The sequence below is a fragment of the Pseudonaja textilis genome, chromosome 5, assembly GCF_049901715.1.
Source record: "Pseudonaja textilis isolate UNSWEBS1 chromosome 5, rPseTex1.2, whole genome shotgun sequence".
Taxonomy (NCBI): Eukaryota; Metazoa; Chordata; class Lepidosauria; order Squamata; family Elapidae; genus Pseudonaja; species Pseudonaja textilis.
Window position 1 is genome coordinate 52,726,342 of NC_141994.1, and position 19,785 is coordinate 52,746,126.

Genomic DNA, 19,785 nt, shown 5'->3' on the forward strand with positions numbered 1-19,785 from the left:
AGTACACAGTACTTCTGCAATCATACACAATTCTAATCCCAAGGTTAGAGCTTTGTTTCTCAACTTCAAGCAAAAAGTCAAAAAGTGGTTTCCAAGTAGACATGAAGTCTTCCAAGAGATGATTTTCATGCCAACGATGTGTTTGTATATTTGTCATGCTATTTATCTCACATTTACCTGGCATGCTAATCAAAATGTCACAAATACTATGACAAATGCTTTGTTGAAATCAAGATCAAGAACACCTGTAGAATTCCCATGCTCTATAAGGAATAGAGAATACCATTTTTTTTAAAAAAAAAGTCCAGTCTGCAAGACTTGGGCTTGACAAATCTACTCTGGATTATTGGATTATTATTCAATTCAATTATTATAATTATTGAATTGTCATTTTAAGTGCTTATGTGGTTAATGTTCTCTATAATAATGTTCGCTTAAGTGGTTAATGTTCTCTATAATAATCCTACAAACTGGCAAATATGCAATTTCCAGAATCCGCATTCTTTTAAACGTAGGGGCATTTCTCCTTCTCGAATCACTGTAGAGTTGGGTAAGAGTTAGCTTTCATTAGAGAAAACAGAACAAAGCCAAAACTGGTGTAACCAAAAAAGTGGCATTGAGTTTAAAAATGGATCAGATCCAGCTAAGGATTCGAAGAAATAAATCCAGGAGAAAAAAAAAGCCACTCCTAAGGGAAAAATAATTAGGCAGTGGCTCAAAAACCTGTCCGTTTAAGCCCCCTCCATCTACCCTCCTGTCGCTGCAGAGCTTCTAAGGGATCAGAAAGAATTCCAGAAACTACAGTATGCTCTGCATGATATCCCTAACTTGTTCTTAACATCACTGTCCACTTCAGCTCTTTCTAAACTTAATCTGTCCTGATATCATTGCTACCATTCCAGCTTTCCTTATCCTTCCTGATGTCTTGACCATCTTTCCACCTTTCCTATCTCACTTATTTCCAAAGCTTCACATACTTACTTTGGCTTTTTTCCTTTCTGGATTCTTTCCTCATGAGAATTGTTTGCACTTATACTTGTAATATGACCTGTTTGTTTGTTGTTGTTGTTGTTTTTAGGAAAAACCACCCATTGAGGCTTTCACTTCTCATTAGCTTTTTCAGCTTTTGAATCTTAACATTGCTCTACGTTTATTAAAATCAATAATACAACCACACGAATTTCTTCAGATGTTGACTTTGCCCAGATGGGCAAAATCTTTAGCATTCTTTATGGTTCATACATAAATTCTTTCAACTGCTCTGCTATAGCACAAATTTACTAATAAAACACGTAAGGGACATATTTGCCTTGTGGATTGGGAGCAGATGAAATATTGGACGTATTTTGATGCTACTGTTTATGCATTTTATGATGAACTGTTCAGGGAGCTAGGTATGTCTAGCCTATCCTATGAAGGAGAAGGATTAGAGGGGACATGATAACTATCTTCCAAGACTTGACGGGTTGTCACAGAGAAGAGGAAATTTATGTATTCTTCAATGCACTAGAGGGCAGGACAAGAAGTAATGAGTGGAAGCTTGTTAAAGATAGATCTAATAATAGGAGAAATTTTCTGATAGTGAGAACTATTGATCCAAGGAATAGTTTGCCTCTCAAGAGTTATGGGTGCTCCATCACTGGAGGTTTTTATAAATAGACCAAGCAATCATTTGACCAAGCTATTGAAATGGTCTCCTGTCCTGAGCATGACCTCCAGATCCCTTCCAGCCCTATAATTCTATATTTTGCTCCTGACATCACTAGCAACTGGAGAAAGTGAGAAGTATTTCTGATGCTACTACTTTAAGGAATAACAATCCACACTGTGACTGTGAACTGCAAACTACTATCTCAAAAAGGAAAAGTATTTTGTTATCAACAAATAATTGTCATTTTTTGTGCCAGGAAAGCAGTTATTCCTTAGAATTAATATAACATTTAAAGATGGACATTTAATGATGAGGTGGCCTAGTGGCGAAGATGCTGACCTCACATAAGGTTGTGTTCTGACCAAGGCTTATTGAGACACTAACAAACACAGTCCCAAAACCTTCTTTATTTCAATGGCTGAGAATTTTTGTCATTATAATGAGTCTCATACAGTTTGTAAATAGTCTCATGGAAATCTGCCAAAGTCCTTCAGGATAAGTCTGATAAACACACACCATTATCTTCCTTGAAATGCTGCCAATGACTAAATTTCCAATTAGTTATACAAGGCCAAACAAAACACAAATTCAACAGCTTCAGGTTTCAAAGCCACCAGTACGAACAAAGTTGCTTCCTGCAAAGGTTCCTGTCCCTTTGGTCCTCCTTTATGTCTTATGGGAGAGCCAATCACCTCCAAGCCTTACTCCTGAGTTGCCCCTTTTGTCTTAACTGATCCTGCCTTCTGGCAGCTCTGCATACGCACACACTAGGAACAGGCTACCCTTGTTCCTCTGCCTTGCTGCTGTCAGATTCTGTAGGCTCCAGAGTCAGCACATAACTCCCAGATGGTCCTGGCCCCATCTCTGTATCGGATGAAGGATCCTTGTCTGAGTCCTCCCCAGACTCCCAGACTGGCCCATATTCCTCCCCATTGTCTGACTCTGCTGCCATCTCCACAGGCTGCTGGCAGACTATAACAGGTTGAGAGTTCAATCCTAAGTAGAACAGATGTTTTTCTCCTAGGCCACAAAGAAAATATATATACTGCGATCTGTGTGAAGGCATCAGGAAGGGTATCCAGCCAGTAAATGCTCAGCTCCATGCAGTTATCCTGACTTTACCCCAAATAGGAACTACAGGGACGTCAAAAGGGAATTTTAAAGATGGACAGTTAGAAGTCCTAACAACAGATGCCATTCAAAAAACAAACGAACTGTTTAAGAAGTGCCTGGAAATGTAAATTACTTGCAGTTTTAATTTTTTATAGCCGTATCCTCTTGGCCCAGTGCTCAGAAAATAACATGTTTCTCCAGGACTATTTTCTGGTATGCTTGTTCAATGCTGTCTCCCAAGTCAAATGTTTGCTACAGTGGCTGAATGCTTATTTGGAATTCTCCTATCCCCTCCAACCTCCCAAAATTGCAAGTGCAATTGGAAGCACCGTCTGATTCAGGCTATCTTAGGATTCCCTTAGGATTTGAATTCTATGGCTATACATCTCTCAATCCCCGAATACCTATTCTATAGAACACCACAGACAAGAAAGGGCAGCCTACTTTACAACAGGTGGCTGCCTCAATCATGTTTACTACTATTAGTAATATTGTTGTGCCATGTAGATACATAAGATATTTGGCCACCAAAACCAACATTGGACAATATCTTTTAAGTTTTTATTAATTTCCAATCTCAGTGAATAACATTAAAAAAAAAAACTATACTTGGCACGGGAAAAGAACCTCCAGTTATTAAAAATTACACTTCAGTCACCAAAACATCAAAAGTTGGTCCTTTAAACTTCATTGATTTTAACAATGTATTGCTATTCCAAATGTTTGTTTATTTATTTATGCTTGTGTTGCTTGTTCTGTTACAAATGGCTGATCTGTAGGGCTTTCCCTCAGTTCAAAGGATACCAGATTGCTGCATCTATTTCCTTTTCTATCTTCTATACAAAACCTCTTGTTGTTTGTCACAGATAAACACAGCTTGAGTCTTGCCCTTGCAGCGTCTAACATTCTCTTGAGGACTGTTTCCCAGCCAAAGAGGGAAAAGAAAACCAAGAGGAACTTGTGGCTTATGTGGTTTAGCACTTCCACTTGAACTTGCTCTGATTACATTCCCGCCAGCTTCTTCTTTCTTTCTTTGTCATTCGTTTATTCATTGTACTTGGACAATTTTAATCTGGGTATAATATTCATCGATTGAAGTTCTTGGAAGAGAAGCTTACATGCATATGGTATACGCAGAGAAGAGACATGGCATGACGATTTGCAGTAATGGCACCTAAAAGACAGGAAAAGAGGGAGTTATTTTCCTCACACATCATACAAACACCTCACGAGTACCACAGCCATTTCACATTTCTTTAAAATTACCATTCTTTTATGTCCCACGATTCCCAGCAAAATAGCAATAAAAGGCAAGTTACACAGTGGCCTTAATAAATGTACCCATAAATCAACAAGTAGAAGAATTTTCCACAAAAGTTTTAAAAAATAAAGTCTGCCTCCATTTCTAAAGAAAGTAGAGAAAGAATTCTGTAAATTTTGGGCTCCATTCCATAAAAGACCTTTTTTCATTCTTGCCTCCCCAAACTGGCTCGCTTGTTAAATAATAATAAGATTCTCCTTTTAGATTTTACATAAAAACCGTACAAGATGCACCAGTTATGTAATTATTTCGCAGAACAGACAATTTAGTAGCAGAGCTAACATTTGTACTTATATTACATGCCACAGAGGACAGACTATCTATGGCGGCGGCCCCCAACCTTTGGGGCACCAGGAATTGGTTCCATGGAGAGAGGTTTTTCCGCAGACTGGAAGGGACGTGACTTTGTGTGCTGCCTGCATCCCACAGATGGGGCTTCGGTTGTTTGTGCAGCCCAGTTTCTGGCATGCCGCAGGACAGTGTCAGTCCACGGACGGGTTGGGGACCTCTGATCTATGGAACATTACAACCATGTGAAAAATTAAGTCAATGGAGCAGCTTGTGTCCCAAAGTTGTGGGTGCTCCATTGCTGGAGGTTTTCAAGGAAAGACTGGACAACCATTTGTCAAAGGTAGAATAAGGAGTTCTGTTCTGGGTAAGGATTGGACTAGAAGACCTTCACAGACCCTTCCAACTTCTAAAAAAAAGACAAAATGGTGTCTAAACCGCTAGAAGCCCTTGCAGAATCTTCTCCCCAAGTCAATATTATAATTTCCTGCTGCCTAAAAGGTTAGTTTAATGTCCTATGATTTAAGTTTTAAGCTTAAAGAATGAAATTAACTCTTACCCCTTCTCAAAAATCCCACACCAAAAATCATAATCCTCAAACATACCAGCATGATTTCTTTGATCTTACAGTGGTTCTTATGTGTTGGTAAAAAGAATGGTAGTTGCAATTGCTAGCCATAGTAAAGTTGCCTGGCCTTAGCAGTCTTTCACTCCTAAAACCACTCTAAAATTATTAGAGACAAAGGAGCATGCTAATTTATTTAACTAGATACTTATTTATTGGACTAGTTCAACAATATATGAAGTTCAAGCTTTCCATCCCAAATGTTATCTCCCACATTCTTCCAAGTGAGACATTCTAGCTACTTTCCCACATCCCCAGGAACAAATAGAACACTGAGATATTGTCTCAGTGAGATTAAATTCTACATCCTTTTAACATAAGAACAGACAATGGGATGTAACAGTGCACAATCTGTACAATATACAAAATCAGCTATTAGTGAACTGTCTATAGAGATTCTCAATCATCCAAGTCTTGGTTGTCCCAAAGGTGCTTTTTCCAAAAGGTAACTGGATTTTCTTAGTTTTTGCTTTGAAAATGTTTTGCTTGTCATCCAAGAACTGAAGAAGTTTCTTGGGTGAGAAGCAAAATGTTTCCAAAGGAAAAAACAACAATAAACTCCAGTTGCCTTTTGGAAAAAGCCTCCTTGGGACAATTACTGAGATTCAGTCAAAACTTATGTTTATATATTAGTTTAGACCATGAGAAGTTAAAAAAGAGAAAAAACAGAGGTTCATCTATAAATAACACAATATTAGTAGGCAATAGAAGTTAGATATTGATGTATTGTCAAGGCTGACTAATTTTTGGACTGACTGTGGGCACCTTTGTACTCTGGGATCGTCCTCATAAACTCTAATGGTAGCATTCCAGTAACTGCCATTTTAAATTTCACCCAGAATTTGAAGCAATGCTATTACAGTCTGGTACATTCAGCAAATTTAGACAGGAGTTTTAAGACTTGGTGGGCCAAATGGATATTGCAATGATGAACATTATGACATTATGTGGCTTGAAAAAATATGTCTGATAATCTCAGATGTTGAGGTAGTCCTCTTTTATACTTGGTGTATATAGTTGAAATAGTTCTCCTGTATATTGTGTATATTTATTGTACATTGTGTATTGTATATGGTGAATTTGGGATCAAATCATGCTATCTATGATGCAAGTGAAATATTGAAGTTATGTGCAATTTCTGTACATTTAAATACATGATGGATGAAAGTGTGATTCCCAATTAGCCAGTTCTAACTTTTAGGATAGACCACTTTGAATGTTGAACTCACTTCTCCTCCCCTTCACTTCTACTGTTAATCAACCTATGGTAACATTTAATGGACACGGATGTGCTAACATATTGGTGGCGTCCTTTAAGTGCTATGAGAGTCTCAGCTGCAGTTCTCCATTACCAAGGAAACTCTCAGTCAGTGGCACAGAAATGTTAATTATAGTATTCCAATTTAGGGGTGAAGAATGAGATTTCCCTTCAATCTTAATTTGTTCACCAATGAATGGCCCAACCTGTACTTGCTAGAGCAGAGAGGAAAGAACAATAACCTGAAACCCATCAACAATAACAATATCCCACCCACCCCCAATAATGCCTATCCAAAAAGCTCACTAATTCAGCCACCGGGGTTTCACTCATCATTTTTAGAGACATTTTCAAAACAAAAGTTTAAGGCAAGAAGGAAGATTTCTTGAATGTTATTCACCAATGTGTACAACGAGATTAAAATTACTGACACAATAGGAAGGCATAGAAAGTGACAATCTAAAAAATAATCTCAGAGAGCACTGCCTACAGGGATGGCACAGTTATGCTTCAAAACAGCTAACAATACTGAAAGTGAAAAACAAGGCCTAAGTTGAAACCAAGGCCAAAATTAATCAACAATTAAGAACCTGGTAAAGAGAGGTGGTAAAAATGCTTCTTTTCTTAATAGAACAGGAATGGGCACTTTCTTGAAAACTAGAGGTCACATTTTGTAGGTGGGGCAATAAAAAATGGGCAGAACCAGAACCAGGATTTTCTGGATTTTTCCCCTTATTCTCTCCCCCACCCCCGTTTTTGTCCTTTCTTAAACTACATTAAGCCCATGCTACAACCTAGCCACAATTTTTAAAAGTTTCCTAATTCAAAATGAACAGAGATTATATGATTGATCTTAGGCAATAAGAGGTAGTTGTAGGTTCACCTTCTCCCAAAGGGCTGGGGATCCCATGAGGGTTTGCAACATGAGATGGCTTAATCTTAACTTACAAGTTGTCAATATACTTGTCAAGAAAAATATAAACTGAAGCAAATTTTTAAATGTGCAAACTGTCTTTGCCACAAGCATTCATTTTGTTACTTTTCTAGAAAATGTGTAGAGACACAAAACTATGTTGGAAGGGATTTTGTTCATGGAAGGACAAATTCCAAGATGATCTTTCTATATATTATTCTGACTGATAAATTTTGCATATGAGATGACTACAAAGGGCTGAGATGTTCTCTTGACACCTATTGTTCATTTAAAATCAGGGATGGGATTCTACTGATTCAGCCCAGTTGGGACGAACCAGTAGTTACGGTGATAACTTGGCCCTGCCCACCCACCTCTGCCCTATTCTGTCCTTTATTTCCGAGTTTTCCATTTCAGTTGTTTGGCATACTTCAGCTGATTTACTCACCAGGACTGCAGCAAAAGGTAAGTTTTAGAGCTAAAAAAAGCAACATTTTTCAAATGCTTTGCATGCATTCACCAAACCAGTTGTTGCACCAGTTGAATCGCACCCCTATTATTCTATAATTAACTATAAAGGACTACGTCAATTTTAAAAAGTAGAAAATCTATTTCTGAATTTTTACAAAATATGCCTATTTTGTAAATTTACTTTAACACAAACAGAAGCCTTCAAGAGCTCCACATATAAGTTTCGCGTGTGTCAAAGAAAGAAGGAAATGGTTGTGGAATGAGCAAAGGCTGAATGTTTATTTAGCATACATTGTTTAGCTTGGTTACAATAAAACAACTTTCCTCAAATTGTTCTCTTCTACAGTCTCAGGCATTTATGCCAGCGAGGTCGCCGACGCCATCAAGGCCATGAAAAACGGTAAGGCAACAGGACCAGACGACATCCCTGCCGACTTCTGGAAAAAGGCACTACCGGGCTCGGCATTGTGGCTGTGCGAGCTGTTCAACAACATCGTCTCCACGGGAAAAGTGCCACACGACTGGTACGCAGCACCACTGTTCCGATCTGGAAGGAAAGGGCAGCCCAGCGGACTGCTCCAACTACAGACCGGTCAGGTTACTGTCACACACTATGAAGATCTTTGAACGCGCCCTGATAAGCGCATTCGGGACACCGTCGACATCAGCGCCAACCAGGCTGGATTCATCAAGAACTGCGGCACCACCGACGCCATCTTCGGTGTGCGGATGCTGATGGAGGCTCACAGAGAGAAGAAAATCCCGCTCCACACTGCCTTCCTAGACTTGGAAAAGGCCTTCGACCGAGTCCCGCACGATCTCATCTGGTACGCACTGCGAGACCACGGCGTGCCTGAGCTGCTCGTACAATGGGTCCAACTCCTATACAGATGTCACAAAAGCCGTGTAAAAGCGGCAGCTGGGATATCAGAGGAGTTTAATATTACCGCCGGCGCACACCAGGGCTCTGCTCTCTCACCACTGCTGTTCATTCTGGTGATGGACACAATTACACACGACCTGTACACGCCCGCCCATGGACGCTGCTCTACGCCGATGATGTGTTCCTGGCCAACCTGTGCAAGGCTGAACTAGAGCACCGAGTCCAACAGTGGCACGACCGCCTCGAACAGTTCGGCCCGGCTGAACCTAAAGAAGTCCGAATACCTGACCACTGACAATGAAATGACAGGCTCCATCCACGTGAACGGGCAGGAGCTACCGCGCGCCTCCACCTTCAAGTACCTGGGAACTACTCTTGGGGAAGAAGGCCTACTACAAACTGAGGTGGCAGCCAGGATCAATGCAGCGTGGGGCAAATGGAAGTCCGTCACGGGCGTCCTCTGTGACAAGAAGATGCCGATGCGCCTGAAGGCGAAAATCTATAACTCTGTGGTGCGCCCTGTGGCCATACGGCGCAGAGTGCTGGCCGACGACCAAAGAAGTCGAAAGCAGACTCCAGATAATGGAGATGCGAATGTTCGATGGTCGGTAGGCCTCACCCTACTCGATCGCGCCAGGAACGAAGAAGTGTGTAGACGGTTCAACGCCGTGCCCATCCCCACGGTCATGAGGCAGTCCCGGCACGATGGTTCGGCCACGTGAGCCGCGCAAGGAAGAATCCATCATCAAATCTGTAATGAAGGTGACTGTCGGAGGAGCGAGACCGCGTGGTAGACCTAAACAACGCTGGATGGACACGATCAAGGCCGATCTAGAGATCGCGAAGGCAGACCCGACACACGTGGCAGACAGAGAGGTGTGGAAGCAGTACTCAAGGACATTAGCGGACCTTGCCCGAGCGCGAGACAAACGCTGAAGAAAAAGAAGAAGAAGAAGAAGTTCTCTTCTACATGAATAGACTATAGCACCCAGTCTTTAGTTAGCACTGAATTGATTTGCTGGGAATTTGAGGAGTTTTGGGGTTCTTAGTGCATTGATAATGATGATAGTGAAATGTCCATAGGAAAACAACCAAGCTCGGATGACACAAGAATCCAACATTTGAAAAGACACCACCCCAATTTGTGTAATGTTTAAAGATTCACTGTAATTGAAATACTAGAACTCCACTTAACACATTACAATTATATTGCTTTTACTGCCATGATACATGCAGACATCTGATAAACTGAACATACAGTTTCAATCTCTTATGGTATAATGTTCCAAATAACTAAAGCATTCAGAATCCCCAAGCAGAAAGTGTTAATACTGTGGCTGTATCTTTAAAGGAGCTTTCTTTGGATAAACAACATATTTTGAAGAAGGACTTCAACACTAGAAGTAACTTTTCTTTTGTAATTTAGCAATAAAATTAAATCTATGCTATTATGACATTTGCTGAATTTTCAATATTCTGTTGTCATTTCCTTGAGTTTCAATCTGAGTGCCATTCAATCCAAGCACCACTAGAAGCATCAAATACCATCTTTACATGAAATACTTTTCTGATTCCTAATTCTGGACTATACCCCTACATCCAATATTTTTGTTTTCTACCTTCCCTACCATTTTTCCAAAGCATGCTAATTTATACAGCAATTCCTCACTAAAGCTGGACTTACTGGCAAAGGTCTGGCGTTGCTATAATTGCCTAGCTTCTATTGTGTTGCTCATTAAAGGGCTGCTTGGCTCCTACTATTGACAGACAGAACACATAATCACCTAATAACTGGATAACAAACCCAATTATAGGTTATGATCACCATCAGATAGCGTAAGACCAGAGTTACTTCCTTTGAAACATATTTTCCACATTTACGCAGTGTAACCTTTTTACATTAGTTCTACTAGTCATCTCTTTAACCACCATAATCATAGCATTTTGAGGGGCAAATTGAGAACTTTTATGACTCACTTTTGCTGGGTAACTTTTCTGATATTGTATTTTGTGTGCTGCAATGCAGACATTTCTTCTAAATAACTGTATATGCAAATCATATGCAATGTTCACTGTTATTCCCTAATTCAATGCAACTTCTCATCGTAGTACTATAATTATTTCTCACTATCACAAATAAAAACTAGAATCAAACTGAAGATCTTAGGCTTTATAAAAGAGCTAATTAGTGCTAACAGGTAGGTTTGGCTCCAAATGACCATAGGGATGAACATTCACCAGCCTGACTTGGCTCTAATTTGCAGGGTGGTTTTTTGAATGACTTTCCTGTAATTTCTTTGATCTCATTCATCAATCCAATCTGTCGCCTCCTCCTTCCCTGAAACTTCCCTCAAAAAAATCCATGATCTGTTCCCATCACATATCCAAAGCGCATGACTTTCTACTTCCTGTTTAGTTGGTCCAGGGACAATTAACTATTTTTTTCTTACATTCATAGTTTTCTCAGCAGGTGTCTGTTATTTCCATAATTTTTTAATCTCATTTGCTTTTATTACCTCTCTCACATAAGATTACTCTTGAATATACCTCCCTCTTAAATGACCAAATTTTCTAAGATTTTTCTAAACTCATTCAAACTTTACCTATTTTTATTTTCTTCTAAGGTTCTTCCATTTGTTAATATTTTTGACAGAGATCATCTTTCCTTGTTCCTTGCATTATTGCATATCTTTCTTGTTCCCCAAGGTTTTTATATTGGCTATTTCTTTGGCATGATAATACTTGGCTCTGAAAGGCAATTGTTGACTTCCCCTTTCAAGTTACAGGAATATACTTGTATTTTCATTTGATGATGTCTCATATCTCTTTCAATAATTCCTCAGTTATCTTTTTACATAAGAGAAGCACACTTAATCTGTGCCATAGTTAACTTTTTATTATAGTTGCATGACTTCCAGATGATAAGCAGGTTGGAACCTAGCTAGAAGCTAAATTTATATTTCCCAAAACTAATTGGAACTGAATGTTGGACTATTCCAGTATTTCAAAATAATATCATGGAAGAAGCAAAGGGAAACCACTTCTATACAATTGCCAAAAAAATTGCATCAATATGCCTATGAAGTCACCAGGGATCAATTTGAAGGTGATTGCCCTTTTAAAATATTTAAATATGCTTGTATAGGACAATGTAGGCTGTTCAGATTGGTACTAATGGTATGGAACTACGTAAAAGCTTATATATAATAGTTTCTTTGGCAATTTCAGTTTCCCATGAGCCTGAATATTTTATGTCCATTATGAAAAGGATCAAAATAAATAGATGGTTTCTAATCAAGCAAAAAATAAACTTTGGGCTTTGTCCCTTGTCAGCAGCCATGCTATCCCTTATTTAGTCTGATTTGGCATCTGCCTGTCAAAGGAGAGTTTCATTTCATTATGAGACATTTCCTCCTGACTTTATTTTTGCAACTGAGAACAAGGCACTATAAAAGAGGTCTCCAAACATGGCAACTATAAGACTATGCTGTGTTAAAAGCTATGTTGGCTGGAGAATTCTGGAAACTGAAGTCCAGAAGTCTTAAAGTTGCCAAGTTTGGGGACCCCTGCACTATACAGTGGTATCTTGGTACTCAACTGCTTTGAAACTCATTGAATTTGGTACTCAACACATTCTGACTTGAACATTTTGTCCCGGTATCATTTGTTTGGTACTCAACGCAAAAGCTAGAACTTTTTGGTGCTGCTGTCTTGTGACTCACTATATTACTCTTTATGGGGGAGGGGAAATTGTTAGCCATCGATTTTGGTACTCATTGCACCTCCTGAAACCAGTTAACGATGAGTATCAAGGTATCACTAAAATAGCTAAGTAAGGGACAACGGAACCAACCAATGGGACATAGTTAATTTTAAAAGGGCCTAAGGAAATGGCACAGTAGAAGCAGGCAGGGATCAGTTCTCAAAACAGGGTGAAGAAATTGAAAGAGATCATCTTCATGGCTCAGGCCAAAATTTAATCCAATTGACAAAATCTGTTTAGAAATGATAGTGTTTAGGAGAAGGGAAGAAGTTTTTTCTCTCTTACAACCAGAGTTCCTGTCAGCTTCCCTGGCCAGAGAGCTGCTTCTGATCCCCAAATTTGGCATTTTCATGGATATAGCATCACTTGAAGCTTCAGCCTTAGAGGGCTAATAACAGCTCAGTGCTTCTCTATTCAATTCCCTTGAAACAACATGAAATAATAAAGTATACTATTTGTATTATTTTCAGGAAGCCTGATGGAATTGGATGAAAAGGATATTAATATCTCTATTCTAATTTTCCCCCAAGCTAACTATTATATCCTTTCAGATGAAGAGCCTAGGAATTCTCCATTTTTCAAAAATTTGCTTCAAAAGCGTCTCTTCTTACCCCTCCTAATTTTTTTTCAAAGACATTTTCCTTTCCTCCTGCAAAGAACTGTCCTTAAAGTCCCTTTCTACCTATTGGTAAAATGCAGATAAAAAGGGAATCATAGAAACAGTAAGGTCAGTAAAGAAAAACTGATTCCACACTTACATTGGGGGAAAAAGTTTTCCACTAAAATTTTATACCCATCACCCTGCTCCAACTAAAAGATATAATTTGTATTAAACCAACCTTCGTGGGATCTAATCTAATCTGAATTGCCATCAAGTGGAACCCAGGCAGCCTGCCTTCTTGGCAGTAGCCCCTACTGTTTGGAACATTCTTACTCAAGGTCAGGCAGAACGTTACCTTTCCAAAAAAGCCTTGAAGATCTGACTTTTCCCCCAAACACTGAGAATATGTGGCTAGAAGCCAAGAAAATTGTCTATTGGATATGAGAACACTGAGAGTTTTTATGTTGTTTTTTTGCTTTTTATTGCTTATTGTTTGTAAACCACTCTGGGTTATGATATGCAAGAAAGGTAGTTATATTGACCTTTAAATCAGGGGTCGCCAATGTTTTGGACCAAACTCATAATTTTAAATCCCGTGGACCAGAGACCCTGGGAAAATCCCCCCAAAAATCTGCAGAAAATGCCCCACCCCATTTTCCTACCAATCAATCATTCTTTATTTGGGATCGAAGGGTACCATCTCCAGCTCTGTTCTCTCGGGGAAAGAGCGAGCGAGCGAGAGAGAGCTCTGGCTTCATGCAAGGAAAGTAGCAGAAGCAACAGAAGTCTTTCTTTCTCTCCCTCAAACTCTGCCAGAAACGAGTCTTTGCCGGCACAGCCTCTTGGAGCAGGATGCCTTGCAGGGTCCCAAAGACTCATTTCTGGTGGAGTTTGGGGGAGAGAGAGAGAGAGACTGTTGCTACTTTCCTTGCATGCAGCCAAAAGCAGAAGAAGAAAGAAGCGGAAAGAAGCAGCCCAGTGGCCAGGCCAGGTGCATGGGGCAAGTTTCCCCCTCCACCCTTTCCCGTCTCCCCTCACTACTTCATGTGGGCAGCGCAGCCTTGTGTTCCCGCGCAGCCTGGATTAATTGCTTTGGGAAGTACTTTGGGGTGACATTTCTCTGCGGAACACCAAAATTTTCTCGCGGACCACCAGCTCACTGGTTGGTGACCATTGCAATCAATCAATCAATCAATCAATCAATAAAGTTTTAGATAGAAAAGAACATTGATCTAGCTTCTCCTGTTTTTTCTCAGAAAAAAAAACCTATTTGTAACACAGGCAATACAAGCAATCTCATTATAATATTACTCCTACATTGAACAAGGTAAATCAGAAATTGGAAATCGAGCATAAATAAGTGAATGCAATACAACTGCAGTACTTTTATTTTGAAAGTGGCTCCCCCCGCAATTTAGGCATACGCATATATGCCTATGCACCTTCACAGCCTTATGTCAACAGTCATGGTTTATCATATGGCCCTTGGGAAAATTAATTGCCCAATGCCTACCCATGTTATGGTCTCCAACTGAATCCTTAAATCAGAAGTGGAAGAGGCAGACCTGACAGACTGGCAGCCTGAAATGTCAGCAGTCAACGAGACACCTATAGTCACTGAGACTAAGCAGCTGAAATCTCACTTACATAATGAGGGGCTAGATTTTGGGAGGACACTAGTCCAAGAACATATTAGCAGCAAAGGCTGAGCCACAGAGATCAACACACCACATGAGAGGAGAGGATAGCAACGCCTTTAATCAAGTTGATCACCACCTCCTCTGTTGTCCTCTGTTGAAATAACTTTCAGCCCTGGGTTTTTGCTAGTCTTGTTCCTTGCCCTATATTTAAATCCATGGCCTGACATTTCAATTGCCTGGTTGAATTCTCTGGTCTTCCTAGCCTGAACTGTAAGAGACAACATTTGTATTTCAACCTCTGCCTTTGTCCTGCTGATAACTCAAATCTGAAGGCAAGACATTGGGCTCTGGCAAATCGCTCACTCAGTTACCAGCTGTTATCAGGAAGTTTATAACATGGCAGTAAAGCCTTTCAAACCTGTAACTGCCTGGTATTTTGTTTTGCACTGTCTGGCAGAGGATATAGCCAGGGGAGACAAAAGTGATCACCATGATGTTCCCATAAATATGTGGATTTTGAGCTTGAAACCAACACCATACCTAGGACTGTTGACGCAAACAAGTTTCATTTTGCCTGGAAGGAATGTCAGTGGTTCTGGGCATGCAATGATTGAACTTTAGAAATATCCGGTCTGTATCAGGATTCTGAAACCAGTGTGGATTTTTCAGCACTATCACAATGCCTAAATATTGGTGAGTTACACTGCAAATCTGGGCTCTGCTTCATTTCCTGTCAGCCCTCCTTGAGAGCTCTTGATGATGACAGTAATAACCGCATCATTTCCTGGCATGGATTCTGTTCAGGAGGAGTCAGGACTTTTGCTGGCAAACTGCCCCATGATTTTGGTATTGTACTGATGTTTTGGGAGGAAACCATTTTATCTGAGTACTTCTGTGAAATACCAGACTCTGCATGGTAAGCAAATGCTCGATGTGTAATTGTGCTACTCTTCATTACGAAGGATGGAGTTCTGTTGGCCATCGGAATAAGGAGTGAATAAAGATGTCTCTTCATCTACCCAAGCCCATAATTCCACCGGTTTCTAGGTAGACTTCAGCTGTGCTTGTCCCATAACTCACTGCCCTCATTCTTTAAACTACTCTCATTCCATCCAGTACCCGAAATCTTACTCTAACTTTCTACCAGTCCCTGGAACCATGCAGTGTACACTTACAGTCAATGCTTGCCGTGCCATTGCTGATGGATAGAATCCTCCAGATAGAATCCTCCAAATTAACTTTCTGATGAGCCATGAATTTAGCAGCTATCCAAGTAAGGGTCAGCCTAGGTCAGTCAGAGAACTATCCACTTGATTATCCCCTAATCACAAACCTTATAAAGAAGTCTACCCTGGCTCAATGATGGGACAATCTTGTGGTCTCATAAATATACGTAGTTAACTCTGATGGTGAGAAATATGCTTAACAATCCACATATTTTTCAGGCAATAAGGCTAATGCTCAATGCCAGATTATTATTGTGATAGCAGCTTCAGCAGGGTCTTCTGGGTCTTCAACTATAAGTAGTTGTTTATATTTTCATTATTCTTGCCTTGGGAAATTCTAGTCCCCAACCACTTCCTGCACTGAAGATCAAATTATTATTATGTTATGTGCATCTTAAAGACAAGCACCCACATGCTATGAATGAGGAACAATGTGGCACCTGCCACCGGCAAGGTAAGCAAAGGTGTTTAAAAACATGCCTGCCAAATGTTGGAAATGTAATCAAATACCAGGCACATATTATCACATGTGGTGGACATGTCCAAAAGCAAAAGAAATTGGATGAAAATGCATACATGATTAGAAAAATGTTAAAACAACATATAGATTATGTCATGCCCCCACTGAATCCGAGTAGGAAGACAAACAGCCATCAGAGAGCGAGGGAGTGGCTCCATTGGCTATGGAGGAAACTGGAGAAGGGCAAAGTCAGGCTGGGCAGAGCAGGGAAGAGGTAGAACAAGGGAGAGGGAATTCAAAGGAAGACCAAGGCCCACCCCCTCTTCATCCTAGGGCACGCAGGGAAGAACGGAGAAGAGAGCAATGTGGATTGCATGGCTTACGAGAAAGGAAAGGGCCCTGATTCCCTTCACAAGGCACACCTGGGAAGGGAGTTTAAAGGAGAACCAGTTGGGAGGGGTGTTTGTCAAGAACAAACATTGAGTTTTTCTTGTGTTGGCTGCTGTTATGAGTTCCTGGCATCCTCCCAACTGGTTTGATTTACTACCTTGTTACTTCATTTCTGGAACTTCGTATCTTGTTCTGCTGGATTTATTACCTTCTTTTGCCTTGTTGGATTTATAGTTTAACGTTTTCAGTTTACAACATTTGAACTGGAATATCTCCAGCTAAAGGTGCAGGTTCGTGGGAGAGTTTTTCTCCAGACTGGAAGGTAACCAGTCATTAGGGGCAAAGTTGGAGCTAATAAAGGGGCCTCTACTTATTTTCTGGCTGTGTTGCCTTTGTGCCATGCCCTAGGTCATCACAGATTATAAGCCAGAATTATTTTTGTTAGGCATATTATCAGAAAAATATGATAAATGAAATGTATATTTAATATTACATGTTTTGACAGCAGCAAAAATTATATTTGCACAGCACTAAAAAAATAAGGAAACACCTACAGAAGAAGATATAATTACAAAAAAATACTAGACTGTGCAGAAATGGACAGATTGACACTGAAGATAAAAGAAAAAGAAGACACAAAATGTGTTTGAACATGGGACTTGTTTTACCAATGGTTGGATAACAGGTAGAAATCGGGAACTGGGAAAATAGTATTATGTAAACAATCGACACAGATAACACACTGTTCATGAAGCACTTATGTATGTAAAGAGAAAAAAATATATAAATAAACTGTATAAAAAAAAGAAAATACACTATCAAACAAATGTCTACTTACCAGCCAGAGTAGCCCAGTAATCCACACTGGCCGCATACATCTACTTCGAATGCATCGCTTGAAATCATAAGTCTCTCCAACAACAGCATGCTGGCTCCATATCCTATCAAGCAATCTCTTTCCATTTCTCCCAGACGCAGTCCTCCATCACGGGATCGGCCTTCAGTGGGCTGCCTTTAAATCAAGAAGTTTGTAATTATTTTATTTGTGCAGTTACACATGCAGTTACGATTCAGTAGTCAGTATAAAGGTAGCTCTCGACTTGCAACCATTCTTTTAGTGACTGTTTGAAGTTACAACGGCAGTGAAAAAAGTGGTCTACGACTGGTTTTCACACTTATGAACCATGGCCACGTGATCAGAATTTGGCTGCTTGGCAACTGGCATGCATTTTTGACAGTCACACTATCCTGGGATCATGTGTTGGAGAGGCTTATGATTTCAAGCGATGTATTCCAGCAGGCTTCTGGCAAGCAAAGTCAATAGGGGAAGCCAGATTTGCTTAATGACCCCATGATTCACTTAAGAACTGCAATGATTTCCTTAACAAAGGTGGCAGAAAGATTGTAAAATGGGAAACAGTTAACAACTTCCATGCTTAGCAATGGAAATTTTGGGCTCAACTGTGGTTGTAAGTTGAGCAACTTATAAATTTATAAATTGCCTCTTTCCTTCAATTAGCTAAGGATCCAGCAGTAGAAATAGAAGAAGCACCTGATCGTCTATATACAATGCAAAACAGAATACGTTCTTCTGCATTATTTATTTGAAATATTCATTCAGTGTATATTGGAGTGGTGCAGTGGCTTAGAGGTGGAGCTCTCGCCCGCAATCAGGAGGCTGTGACTTCGATCCTAGGTAGAGGTAGATATTTCTCTCTCTGGGCACAATGAGAATGTATCTGCTGAACAAAAACTCCGCATTGGCGACAGGAAGGGCATCCAGCTAGTAAACACCCTGCTAGCTCCATTCAGTTACCCAGACTCCACCCTGCAGGGATTATGGGGTTACTAAAAGATGATGATTATGATTCATTCGGTGTATATATTATTTAAAGCAACTAGAATATAATGAAATATTTAGTTTTTAAGAGTGAGGAGAACCAACTTCAAGTCCAACCTCAGTTTGAAGCTTCCTGGATGGCACTTGGTCAATTATACTCACTCTGAGCTCTTCTTTTGTAACGGACATTTGCTCTGAAGGAAACTGGAATTAAGCTTAAGTGGAAGTAGAAGACATGAATCTAAGAAATAATAGTAACCACCTCCAATATAATTGAAAACAATTTGGAATATATGTGAAAAATGTGCGCTGGTATAACAGCTGAAAAACAGTAGCAATCTCAATTCAGTGGCTTTCTTTACATCATTAGAGATTATTCGTTTTGTACATTTGTGTCCTTGTTTCCCTCATACCTGGTAAGAACTGCTCTGGGTCCTCTAGCTCTTGCATGCATCTTATCCAGCACCATGTGCTTCAGTTTCTGATAATACACAGGGCCAAAATAGATATAGGCTTCTAAGGGTTCTCTGAGAAGGAAATTAAATAAAAGCAGAGAAATGAACTGTAAAAATATACATATCAGAATTGCATTTTTTTTTAATAAAAATACATGACTTTCTTTTTTTAAATAAATTTTATTAAGTTTCCAAATTTTAAAAACAGAAAATAAAACTTTATACATTGTTATCAACATCAAGACATCTTTTGCATCCCCTCACATTTTTCAGTATATGTATTTACTTATTCCTTTAGCATTACATCTTACTCTTACTATAAATCAATTTCTTTTATCCTTACATCTCAATCTTCTCCATGTACATTTACATATTTACATATTCCCTCATTCTTTCCCTAATTGCCATTAAAAAAAAAAAATACATGACTTTCATATAACCAGAATACAGAATAATGGTTTTTACATATGGAAAAATTGTATAGTAGACAACTTGGTTTTTTTCTTCATTCTTAGCAAAATCCCATCCTCACAGAAGCCAAAACTATAACTGTTACTCAACTGAGAAAAAAAACAAACAAGTATCTGATAAAAGGTGAATATCGTTATCTGAAAAAAAAAGAAAAAGACTAGTTCAGATCTTTTTTCTTTCTTTTTTTTTACATGACGGAAATTCCTGGAAAAGGACATTTAGTGCAGCTACCAAGGTGGAGGGCCTGAAAATGGGACCACCGGAAGTAAAAAGAAGTGGAGAAATGTAGCAGGGGTAATGGCAAACAGTGTTAAGGAACAGCAGAAGCAGCAATGGAGACAAATTCAATTGTCCCTCTTCCTTCTTCCCATGACTGTGGGATGCGGTGCAAATTCCCTCCCTCCCTTTTTGTGACC

At 39.6% G+C, this 19,785-nt stretch overlaps 1 protein-coding gene across 4 annotated transcripts in view; it reads right to left on the reverse strand.

Annotated features, from left to right (window-relative positions):
- Nucleotides 1–3,307: 3,307 nt before the first annotated feature.
- The window catches only part of POLR3B (RNA polymerase III subunit B), a 63,601-nt gene continuing 47,123 nt past the window's right edge, over nt 3,308–19,785 (reverse strand). For 2 of the 4 annotated variants that reach the window (XR_015743904.1, XM_026695215.2), the window contains exons 26-28: nt 18,857–18,970; nt 17,442–17,615; nt 3,308–3,938 (exon numbers count right to left, since the gene is read on the reverse strand). Coding sequence is in view for 3 of the 4 variants with exons in the window: in XM_026695215.2 (XP_026551000.1) it covers nt 3,809–3,938; nt 17,442–17,615; nt 18,857–18,970 (418 nt within the window). In the remaining variant the exon portion in view is untranslated. Of the gene's footprint in view, nt 3,939–17,441; nt 17,616–18,856; nt 18,971–19,384; nt 19,507–19,785 lie in introns of those variants that run through there. The other 2 variants (XM_087934877.1, XM_087934878.1) reach the window with 2 other exon arrangements.